The sequence below is a fragment of the Papaver somniferum genome, unplaced genomic scaffold (assembly GCF_003573695.1).
Source record: "Papaver somniferum cultivar HN1 unplaced genomic scaffold, ASM357369v1 unplaced-scaffold_103, whole genome shotgun sequence".
Lineage (NCBI taxonomy): Eukaryota > Viridiplantae > Streptophyta > Magnoliopsida > Ranunculales > Papaveraceae > Papaver > Papaver somniferum.
The window spans coordinates 742,085-753,408 of NW_020619159.1; the positions used below are offsets into that span (position 1 = coordinate 742,085).

At 37.6% G+C, this 11,324-nt stretch overlaps 1 protein-coding gene and 1 long non-coding RNA gene across 10 annotated transcripts; one reads left to right on the forward strand and one right to left on the reverse strand.

The window, feature by feature from the left end:
• The first annotated feature begins 512 nt into the window (after window positions 1-512).
• On the forward strand, window positions 513-3,380 carry LOC113327558. 8 transcript variants are annotated; one of them, XR_003349008.1, is made up of 5 exons: window positions 513-613; window positions 741-806; window positions 993-1,119; window positions 1,483-1,597; window positions 2,066-3,380. It is a non-coding gene; the product is annotated as an uncharacterized LOC113327558 (long non-coding RNA). The 8 variants fall into 8 exon arrangements; XR_003349010.1 differs by having other exon boundaries at window positions 741-799; XR_003349006.1 differs by having other exon boundaries at window positions 741-1,119.
• Window positions 3,381-3,906: 526 nt separating this feature from the next.
• Window positions 3,907-6,879, reverse strand: LOC113327557 (L10-interacting MYB domain-containing protein-like). Of its 2 annotated transcripts, XM_026574737.1 has the most exons (4): window positions 6,255-6,879; window positions 5,475-6,164; window positions 4,652-5,179; window positions 3,907-4,547 (listed from the first exon to the last, which is right to left on the reverse strand). In XM_026574737.1, the coding sequence occupies exons 1-3, from the start codon at window positions 6,582-6,584 to the stop codon at window positions 4,700-4,702; spliced, it is 1,500 nt and encodes a 499-aa protein (XP_026430522.1). In that variant the 5' UTR covers window positions 6,585-6,879; the 3' UTR covers window positions 3,907-4,547; window positions 4,652-4,699. The 2 variants fall into 2 exon arrangements, with proteins under 2 accessions (XP_026430522.1, XP_026430521.1); XM_026574736.1 differs by lacking the exon at window positions 3,907-4,547 and having other exon boundaries at window positions 4,563-5,179.
• Window positions 6,880-11,324: the final 4,445 nt, after the last annotated feature.

Consider the following 11,324-nt stretch of genomic DNA (forward strand, 5'->3'; position numbering starts at 1 on the left):
AGGGTTCTGATTAACGGGTATGGAATTTTTCTTCTCCTTTCACTTCACCCATATCAGCTATGGTTAGGTTAACCACGTAAAGGGGGTTTAAGTCATTTCAACACAACTCATTTCCAACCAGGATTGACCGAATTGACTCTGTCCGTCAATTTTTGTAGACTAAAACCTTGTATGGATATATGGTTTGACTCAAACGATAGGATTTCTACGATGATAGGGCAAAACTATAGAATAATAACACAGATAGGAGGCGCAGCTGTTTGATATAAGAGGAGGTGGGGCCTTTCTCTGTTTTCATTTTCTACAACTGTATGTTGGATGAAAAAGAAAATACTAGTTAAACCCTTTAAACTCCTAAGCCATGCGAGGCCATGCGTCGCACGGTGAGAATACCCATTTTTGGGTGAGTGTCCCCGCCTCCTTGAAAATTCTCCATTCCACTTTTTCTCTAATTACGTGAATGTAACACCAAAAAACTCTTTCCGTTGCAAAAAAAAAAAAAACGAAAAAACGGGAGATACACAGCAGAAAAAAAACATAAGATAAACTCTCTTTCACGCCGAGAAAACAAATACCCGCGGACGGTTTAGCAATGGATGAAGAAGATTAAGTGGTACTTTCTCTGATTCTTCCGCGAGATGGAGACGTCTACATAATTTTGGGGGTTTCTCTTTAAATCTTCTTTGGATGTTAATTAGGTTTTTTCTCTGATTAAGTGGTACCTTCTCTTTGGTTTGTAGGGATTCGTCGATTGAAGGAAAGCTTGGGTTTTTGATACAGCGGGTTGCAAACAAATTCAGTTTAGGGTGTAGATTTTTTTTTTTTTAGATTATTTTTTTTTCTATCAGTATGATCAATTTGTTTTGCTTATTTTATGTTTTAGTATTATCTTCGTGTTTTGATTTCTTTTACTGTTTTTCGTGTTTTGATTTGTTTTACTGTTTTTTTTTTCTTTTAAGATTTGAAGAAGGGGTTTTGTGTTTGTGTTGTAGGGATTCGTCGATTGAAGGAAAGCTTGGATTTTTGATACAGTGGATTGCAAACAGATTCAATTTAGGGTTTACATCCATTGAAGTAAAGCATAATCACAGAGATGATGAGGAGGAATAGAAGAAAAAGGTATATAAACAGAAACCCTAGAATTACATTCTTAGATTTGTTTTGCTTCTTCTGATTATTTATCGATCCTATTTTTTTTAAGCAATCATGGTTTGTTGATCATATTCTTCTTCTTAGAATTATATTTCTTATGTATTAGGCTTATTTTGTTCCAGCTCAACTGCGTTTCGTGTTACAAATAAGCTAACATTTTGTGGATGTGTTCTGTTAACATAGAAAAAACTGAAGTGGAGAAAATATCAGGGCATGGATATGTATTTTTGGATCGAAGTGACTGTTTACATCTCTAAGAACATATAATCCCTTTGCCACCTACGTAAGGCTAATGTATGTTGGATTGACTTATTCTATGTTTGTGTTCAGATTCTGCAAGGCATGGGAAGAAAGTGAAATGACAAAAGCATAGAACAAGCGTATGGGACTGTAATTTTACCCTGTTATTCGTCTAATCACATAGCTTTCCATATTATTACTGAAGGTGAAATAAGTAAATCTTCTTAAAAATCAAAGTTTTTAGCGGCAGGCCAACTTACTGTCGGCTCCATGATTGATGTCTCTCATAAGTGCATCATATTTATAGGGGTCTTTTGGTTTGTTCATTAACTTTTTATACTCAAGTTACTTCCCTTGACAAGTATTATAGACCATCGTAATTTTTTTATTTTATTTTTCGTTCATGCCTTCCTTTTGATCCTTTGCCCCGCATGATGACTATGTATTACTCGGTTATCTTTCACCACCTATTCATGATAGTTTGGAATGTGATCAAGTTCATATGTTTATTCTAAAAATCCAGGAGAACCTCCATTTACTGTTTATCGTAATGTGTAAAACCAGATCATGTAATTTCTTAGGCTATTATGCTGCTTCCTCTTCAGTAGTTTGTTATGGTTAACTCAGATGCACAAATTTCAACTGCTTAATACGATTTTGCTCAATTTTGCAGGGCGTTGGAAAAGATGTCCTCCCAAGAAAGCTACTATTGAAATGGAGTTCAATGAAAATAGCTGAGAGAAAAAAAAATTATGAAACAAATGTACGAATTGTCTCCCCCTAGCAAAGTTTTCTTTCATATTACATCACTATACTACCAATGTTATTACTGCTTCAAAAGGGTGTGAGTTATTCCTGTCTTTAAAACTTGCAATTTTCAGCAATTGTCATTTGTATATCTGGGCCAGCTAAAAGACACTATACTACCAATGTTGTCATTTCCAGGTGTTGTCAGTGTTAATTCATACCTTCCCACATATCGGTTAGTTTTCAGCTTTATTTTTTTGGTTAAATATCTTGGATTCATGATTCTAGGGTTATATAAATTATTGAAGTTCAAAATATCAATATGATGCAAGAATTATAGGTCAAGATACCTATCTGATGCAAGAAATAATGCATCTTCTCCTCTTTCTGAGGTTCTTAATTGAACATTGAATGCTGGCCGGTGATAGAATACCAGCAACTTTAGCTTCCAATGTTTTGAATTTTTTGAATTGCCTGTAATTTCAAACAACTATGCCAATGACTTATTTTATGAGCCTATACAGGTGGAATTGTTGCTTAGTGAAAGGATTATTGTGAATGGTATTTAACTCTTAACTTCACCTCATTGATTTTTCTCAAATCTTAAAAATAGTTATTTCACGGTAGAGTTCAGTTGATAGCTTAAATGACAAGGTTTACAGTTTTGAAGTATATAATTGCAGTCATAACTTAGCTTGGCCGTTAAAGGGTTAGATGGATTAGGATAGCTAATCGAGTACAATATTTACTGAATGACGATGGTCTGCAAAAGCTAATTACAGGTGCGATCTTGCTGGATGAAGGAACTTGGCTGCTCGGTCTTCATCTAGCTCCCAAAATTTTGAGAGTGGATACTCTAAATCACGAGGAGAACTGGTCTAGCTTATGGCGAAGTATTCTGTATCAACATGTCAGTTTCCATCTCTTTTCTCAATTTGCTACATGCTGATTATTTGTATTTTAGGTTTGTGGACCGGTCAATTTTGATATGGTAATGGTGCATACGGTCATGTACTTCAGGTTTGTCTAAGCATAGTCAAATTTGATGTCCGATCTCTTCCATGAGGTGTCTAATAAAAGAGATGCGGAAAATAATTAATGGAAAAATGTTTGTTTTATGTGTCTTAATTTATCCATTGAGTAATTTCTCCCGTGATGTAATCAGAAAAAAAGTACAATTGTATGATTATGTAGATTGACACTTCAATTATAATAATGCGTATTTGATATACTTTTCTTTAGCTCAGATATTGGGTTTAATAGTTGCGGATTGTAATGATTTTGTGAATTTGGTAGATAAATAAATTATAAACAATGTTTAAGACCAAGACAATAAGATGACATGTCTAAGAATTATGATCAATACAGATAATATTATAGCTTTGTCTGGTCTTATCTTTTCAGAGGGTCGAATAGTTGAAATAATTACAATATTTGAACTTTGCACATGGTTCCTAGAACTGCTTTGAGATGACTTTCTTCTTGAGGGTCGAATAGTTGATCCAGGTAACTGTACTGGGTTTTCTTAGAGCACTATAAGTTTCAAACCGTTGATGTGACTGAAGAAGAGAAACTGCAAATATCATTTTATTGTTTTTGAAACATGAGTATTTATCACATAGATGGCTGTTAAAAAGTTAAAGGCCATGAACTTAAACGCGGAGATGGATTGCTGTGGAAGTTTCAAACCCTTACTTTTGAGATAATTTGTGTTACTTCTAATTTTTTCAATTTCTTTAATCAATCAACAACAGAAATTGAACACTTAACTTATAATTTGAGAGCGATGCGATGGAAAGCTAAGCCACCTCACACCACATTAAAAATGCCTCTTTTTTCAATTTCTTTAATCAATCAACAACAGAAATTGAACACTTAACTTATAATTTGAGAGCGCGACGGGATAGAGCGAATACACGCCATACCAAATAAAAAATTCATCATGACGGGCGCCACGCTACAACAAATCTAAAATGCATCTGGAGGGGAGAGGTGAAGTCGAGCCACATCAAATCAAAAACCTTTGACGACGGGGCGAGGCAAATCTAAAATGCATTTGGAGGGGGCAAGGCGAAGCCGAGCCACACCAAATTTTAAGTGATGGGGTGATGGGTGAGGAGAAGCCGAGCCACACCAAATCAAAAATGTATCGTTGCGGGGCGAGCGAAACCGGCGACGCCAAATAAAAAATGCAATGGGACGGGGCAAAGCGAAGCCGGACCACACCAAATCGAAAATCCTAAGCATGCATCGAGACGGGGCGAGGCGTAGCCGAGCCACACCAAATAAAAAATCATAAGCGACGGGACGGGGAAAAGCCCAGCTACACTAAATAAAAATGATGGTAGATGAGTTTGGGATCCGCCCGGTGAGTAGCACGGGCACAAAATCTAGTGTACACATAAATACTGCAAAAGAAAACATCCACGAAAAGGTTCTCAATAATTAAGAAGACTGCATTTGTATAGTAAGAATCAAAACCATTTAACCAAAGTCTTAAACATCTAATTACCTGTTCCTCCATAACACAACTTCATGAGAATAATACACATTACCCGGGCTACGAAGAGCGAAGTTTCCTTTCCAACCACTTCTTTCGTAGACTTGCATCTAAAACAACAAAGGTTTTCGCTCTATTTGCATCTACCTCTAAAAAGTCACAAGCGTCTAAAAACAGTTCTTCATCTATGTCTGGTAAAGCACGAAGTGCAGCCATCCAAGTTTCTATTGAGACAGAGTCACTTGTTTCTTTGGTCTTCTCTGCTAACGAAGTGATTGCACTCGCCATCTCAAGAATAGCATCAATCATGCTCTGGTCTGTGTTCTTCAGTTTCTTAAAGTATCCAGAACCTGTTGGCGACTTAAGTAGACGTTTGTTGTGCTGATTAAGTATATCACCATTCAAATATGAGGAGACTTCCTGAACATTGATTACTGGATCTCCGCCAAGATTGCTATTTCTTATACCACCATATATTGTACTCAAATCTTTGTAATGCGGCACAGGCCTGACTCGGTATTGCCTGACGTCTGGGTGTGCCTGCATGGTTTATATGTCAGTCATTCGCCATTGAAAGGAATCGGGATCTTTTGACCACAGTTGCAACAACTTGGGACCTGCATGAAGATCACCCAAGGACTCGAGGCTGATTTTTTTTGGGATGAGGATACAAAGACACAGATCATCTCTCAAAAAAATCATGCCTGGACCATCTCCATGTGGACCCAAAGAGAAGCATAGCGACCAGCTGTGGGGGAGAAGCTGCATTATATCTGTCAATAGATCCTTTTTTCAACACAACAAGATTCAAGAAAATTTCAAGGAAGAGATGTACCTTGACGTAATCATCCCAGACATGAACATCAGCTTTGACCATTTGCAGTGTTGTATCCCACTCAAACCCACCATGGGCAAGAAGGCTCCTAATACAAACATACTGTTTCCTCAGGGTTTTGAAACGATTGTACAATACATCCTTGTCATACTGAGCTCCAAATTTGTCGCTAAACAATGCAATCATGTGCATCCATGCCTCTTTCGAGAAAGTACGCTCAATTTTATTCCCTTGATAGACATGATCCTTCATAAGATCAATAAAGTAACGGTCCATTGGGGGTGTCCAACTGACCCTAGTACGATATGCATCACCAGTCAGCACTACACTTGACCATCCTTCTGTGGCAAAAGCCCCTTGGACAGATAACACTTTCTCGTTCTGCTGGTTCGACGTTTCTGAAGAATGACCCATGTTCTCTACCTCACAAAAAGCTATTTCAGTACCTTCTTTGCTTCTCTGCAAAAGACCTTCCTCATCAGCATGTGAGGAGTTCTCAATATCATAAGCTGGATCTTCTTCAATTGCAGGTGTTTCCCCGGACATTTCACTCGAAGAATCATCCTCCATAGCTTCATCATGACCAATGTTAGTAACTTTCTCATCAATAGGTGAACCACCATATATCATACACAAATCATCATAGAACGGTGTGATCTTAGTTCTATAAGACCTTGCATCCGGGTGTGCCTGCGCGGACACACATCTTATCACAACTTAACAAAACACTAATCTACTAAATGCACCAATTAACAAGTTCATTAAAATAAACAAATGTACCTTGACATAAGTATCCCACATATTATCATCAGCAACCACCATCTGCATCGTTCGGTCCCATTGAAAACCATTGTTGAGAAGAGTAGTAATCTCATTATATTTCCTTCGCAAACTCTTGAAACGATTCTTTAGTATATCTTTGTCATATTGAAACCCAAATTTCTCATTGAATAATGCTGTCATCTGAGCCCATACTTGTTTTCGAAGTGCCTGATCAGTCATGTTCCCTCTTCGAACTTGTTCTAATACTAAATCAAGGAAATAACGATTCATTGATGGTGTCCATGTAGTCCTTGGACGCTCACCATTGCTTGCAATAAAATCATCCATTCTTATACCTATATAAATTGGTTAATCCAATTTTACAAATCAAATTAGGTCTTAAAAAACCAAAATAGAACGATGAAAATATAAATTTAGCACGACCATAAAAAAAAGAAGAAGAACCCAATAAGAATATGAACACTAATAAACAAAGCGGATAGGACAGATTAGAACTTTCTTGTTGAGGATAAGATTTGCTGGATTAGAGACTGAGGAAGATCTGAAGAGGATACAGGAAAAGGAGTCGAGACTGATGGGATAACCTTCACCCCGGATAAGAAGAAACTCATTCTATATTGAACACGCCTCCAAATGTAAACTCTACTTTCTAGTGTAATCTGGTAACAATCTAGACCGTCGATTGAGATGGAAACGTTAGCTCACTAGTTTGGTACTCCTCGTCTTGGTTTGTGTCACATGCCCATTTAATCGCCTGAAATTTTCATGGGACATGACCAACAATACTATGTGGTTCAGTGAGTCAATTTCATCCGCGAGTACTCAGCCTTGCACACTTATATCAGCATTTGTCTTCACTTATAAGGCTTTTCGCAACGGAAGTTTTTCTTCGTTCTCTCTAACTTTTCGTGCCCCCATAAACATAAGAGGTTTGTCATGCGTCAATTCCAATTGGCAATCTCACACAAATCAGCAATACAAGAACACAAAGATATAACACAATAAACTCATTTCACTGCATTAAGGAAGTTTTCATAAATAAGTCCATCACCTGTTTGTACAGCCAAGCAATGGAGCCGATGCAGTTGACTGCGATGATCAATGGAGAAGATTGAGTGCAATTCTGAGAGTATGAATGATTATAAAAGAATGGGTTTGTATGAATTTATGAATGCAGGGAAGGAGCTGTGGAAAATTACAAAACCAACAGAGTTCTATCCATCTACACCCTGCAAGACGCATATCAGCTGTTTGTGAAATGGCCTGAACCACCTCTTCTTCAACCGAACCACTGCCAGTTTGGTATCATCAGGTTTGTCGAGTCTTGGCAATGAATGGCAGTAAAAGAGGTGCAGCACCTAACCATGAGTCTGGGTCATGTACTTCAGGGTTCAAACTACAAGGGTAATGGGTGCAATTCTGTGTAGCTCCTGGCATTGGTTCAATGGCTAAGTGCGGGGTTTATTTGGCAGCAGTGAGGACTTGATTTAGAACGTTACAAGTAGCTCGACTGGTTGGTTGATTTGGGTTGTCTTGTGACTGAAACTAGCATCGGAAAGACAGGGGAAGAGACTAAGAAGTGCACAGAGTTTGTAATAAGAACTGGCAAGAGATCTGGAGCTAAATTTCCAGCGAGAAGATAACAAAGAAGGCGGTTGTTGTAGCTGATTTTTAGTTGAATGAATGGCTTAGATTTTATGAGAGTTTTCTTGGGCGAGAATACAAGATATTGAAGAAGGGAAAGTTATAAAAGCTGAAAGCTACAGCCAGAAGAGGATCATCTCATACCCCATACATCAGGCGACTGTTTTCATCTCAACAGAGAGGAGCTCTCTGCTCCTCTCCAATCCATTACCACCTGCATCTCCATCTGCATATCATATACCACCTGCATAACCTTTATCACCATCAGTCCATTCATATACAACATCACTTCACCACCTGCACCCATCTCCATCATATACCACCTGCATCTCCACCACAGCCATCATTCATTCATACCACCACCAACAGTAGCAGCTGGAGTTCGGTTCAGTTCCATCCTCCATCACCAGCACCAGTGTACATCAGCACCAGTCCATCTTGCACATCCATCTCCACAACATCAAGGTAGCAGACCTGCAGGCAACTATATCAACAACTGTTATATCTACACCACCAACTTCCGATCTCCAACTACCACCAGGCCGCAGTTTACATGAAAGCCGTTGTTCCATCGACTGCAGTCCACCACTCCATCGCAGCTGTTTGGTTTTGTATTCTTGTTTTATTTGCTGCTTTGTTTACTATGAACTCCAGTAGCTAATTGCATCTTGATTAGGGATGACTTCAACGTCCAAACATGAATTCATATTGATATTTAAAAAGCCTGTTTCTTGCAATTTATTTCGTTATTGTTCGTTCTCTACGGTGCTAATAGTGGTTATGAGTTATTTGTGAATCGATTAAGTTGCAAATTAAATTGGTTTATGGATGATTCTATTGCTAATTCGAGAATTCTTCGACCCGTAATTGTTTAGATATTCCGAGTACAAGTAGTGCTATATGAATATCGATGATGGGATTTTGTTAAATATTCGTATGTATTGAATGACACTAGTAGATGAATCGAGCTGTTGTTTTTGTCACTAGGAATAGCCTATCTCACGGAACTTAATGCACTTGTTTAAGTCACACCTAGAGAGCGTACTTTTAGGAAACTTGATGAGTAGAATCTGGTAGTCGAGCGCTTCTGTGTTCGGTGAGTTTATGAGATTGCGGGATATTTGAGCGTACTAAATATTCTAGGGTTATTAGTAATTGGTGATTACAGAAATATAGCTATGTCAATAAGATTCATGTTTCGTGACTGAGAAAGAGTCCTTGATCATTCACATCCTCGGCATTTGCATTTATTTGTTTTGCATTATTTTCATTCAGAAATTTGAATTGACAACTTTAGCTCAACTCTCCGTAAGGAACGAACCTGCTTGTCATTGTACTACTAGTTAGTGTAAGAGAAGTAAGGAATTTATTTTTGCGAGTTCGACACCTCGTCAGAATTGGCGTCGTTGCCGGGGAACAGTCGGTAGTTTGAGTTGTTATTTAATTTTCTGTTTTTGTACATAGTTTTTATTTTTTTAGCTTTTACTAATTTATCTTTTTAGAATCTTATTTTTCAGGTACAATAAATCACTTTTTTTGTGTGCGCATAATTGGCAACAAGAAGTAAGTCTCTAAACGAGTTGTGAGCATAAATTTTTTCATGATGTATCCTTTCGGAAACAACATATATGGTTCAAAAGACCATGCATATTATGGTAATAGTTCTGATTTTCAGTCTTACTCTTACAGTAACTTCCAACCATATGTCGGATATAATCAAAACCAATCTTTTGGCTATGATGACTATTCGACAAGACCTTGTGATTATTCTCATACATGCAACAACCTTTTGGTGGTTATGTAAGTCGAAAGTCACAAGGATGGGGGGATAGTTATACTTCTCATACGTTCCAATCTAGTTTCTTGCAGATGCCTAGTGAATTCAAGGATGTGCGACGTACATGGAGCCATATTAACTCAACTCCCAACGTACCGAGTTTTGTACCAAGTGAAACATATGATAGTGTATTTAGACCTGTTCCGGATCGTACTTATGATCTTTCACCCATTCAACGGGAAGAAACGTGGTGTAAAGAACCTATTATGAGTAGTAGCGGAAAACGTGTTAACATAAAGAAACTCTTTAGACAATATGAGCAGTTGGAAGAAGAGGGAGCAACAGAAGAGACTCTTCAAGCAAATTTCTAGGGCCATACATGATGAGGTTAACCGTCGTGTGGATAATGGAGAAGAGCCCCAAGAAGAAGATTCCGAGGATGATGAACCTTTGGAAAATATTGATAATGACGGTGCTACTAGCTTAACTCATGATTTTAATAATCATTCTCCTATTCAAAAGGAAGAAGTTGAATCTAGAAACACTACAGTCATTGATGGTAAGACTTATGTTGTGTATGAGAGCGATGGTGATTATGACTTCTTTGTGCATCCTACTCCAAATTCAGAGATAGTCGATACTTTGAATGAGAAGTCGACTTGTGATGAAGAACGTAAGGATTACGATAATTTGCTTATGGAAGATTCTGATTTATTTTTCGATGACGAAGAATTGAGTGAGGATGATGATACTTGTGATGTGAGAATGGAAGTGTCCAGCAGTACCAAGGATTCCAAAATACAAGAGGTTTTGCAAGGTTTGTCTAACCCTCTATGTGAATCTCTATCTAATGATGATCCTCCCAAACTAGAAGTAATTTCTCAAAGAGTTGCTAGTCCATCTTTTAGGAAAATACCTCATTTGGGGTTGGAATTGTGTGCTTCCAAAATATTATCTGATTTTCTTGCTTCCAAGTATCCACCATATGTGTTTGACTCTAACACCATGCAGGTTTTCCAAGAGGAACGAATATAAGTGCCTTCCACTTATGTTTTGTATACACTTCCGAGTGTAGAAAAGACTAAGTGTGGGGGTGACTCTCGTGGGATGATAATTTCACTTTTCCCACAATATGCTGACATTCTTGTGAAGCTTTTGCTATATATGCAGATTGTTTTGTGGGTGGATCCTCAAGTTTTCAGATTGTTGATATATGGGGAGTCTATTTTGAATGTTTCTCGTATGCGTCAATCAGGTGCACAATTCCAATTCTTACTTCCTTGTCTTTTTCAAGTATTCCTCTTATTCTTTTTGCAATGGTTTGAAACATTGAGGACAATGTTTGATTTAAGTGTGGGGGTAGGGTATAATAAGAACAGAAGTTGACATATACAAAAACTCCAACTTTAAGTGTGGGGGTAGGCTAGAATAAACACTAGCCTTTCTAAGTAGATGAAATTTTTTCTTGACGATGAGGTATATATTGGCTGAGTTGAGATTAGATGCCAACTAAATAGCTTGTTTAGTGTTTATCCTCTATTGTTCAGAAATAACTATGATTTGGAGTATCAGTTTGTGTAATTTGTATATAATTTGTAGAATTTAATGCCTTTAGTTAAAAAAAAAATAAAAAAAAAAAAAAAAAA

Coding starts and splice junctions, on each gene's coding strand:
- LOC113327557 (XM_026574737.1), bottom strand. CDS start 6,584: ATGGATGATTTTATTGCAAGCAATGGTGAGCGTCCAAGGACTACATGG. Junction 6,165..6,254: donor TGTGGGATACTTATGTCAAG/GTACATTTGTTT, acceptor GTGTCCGCGCAG/GCACACCCGGATGCAAGGTC. Junction 5,180..5,474: donor TCTGGGATGATTACGTCAAG/GTACATCTCTTC, acceptor TAAACCATGCAG/GCACACCCAGACGTCAGGCA.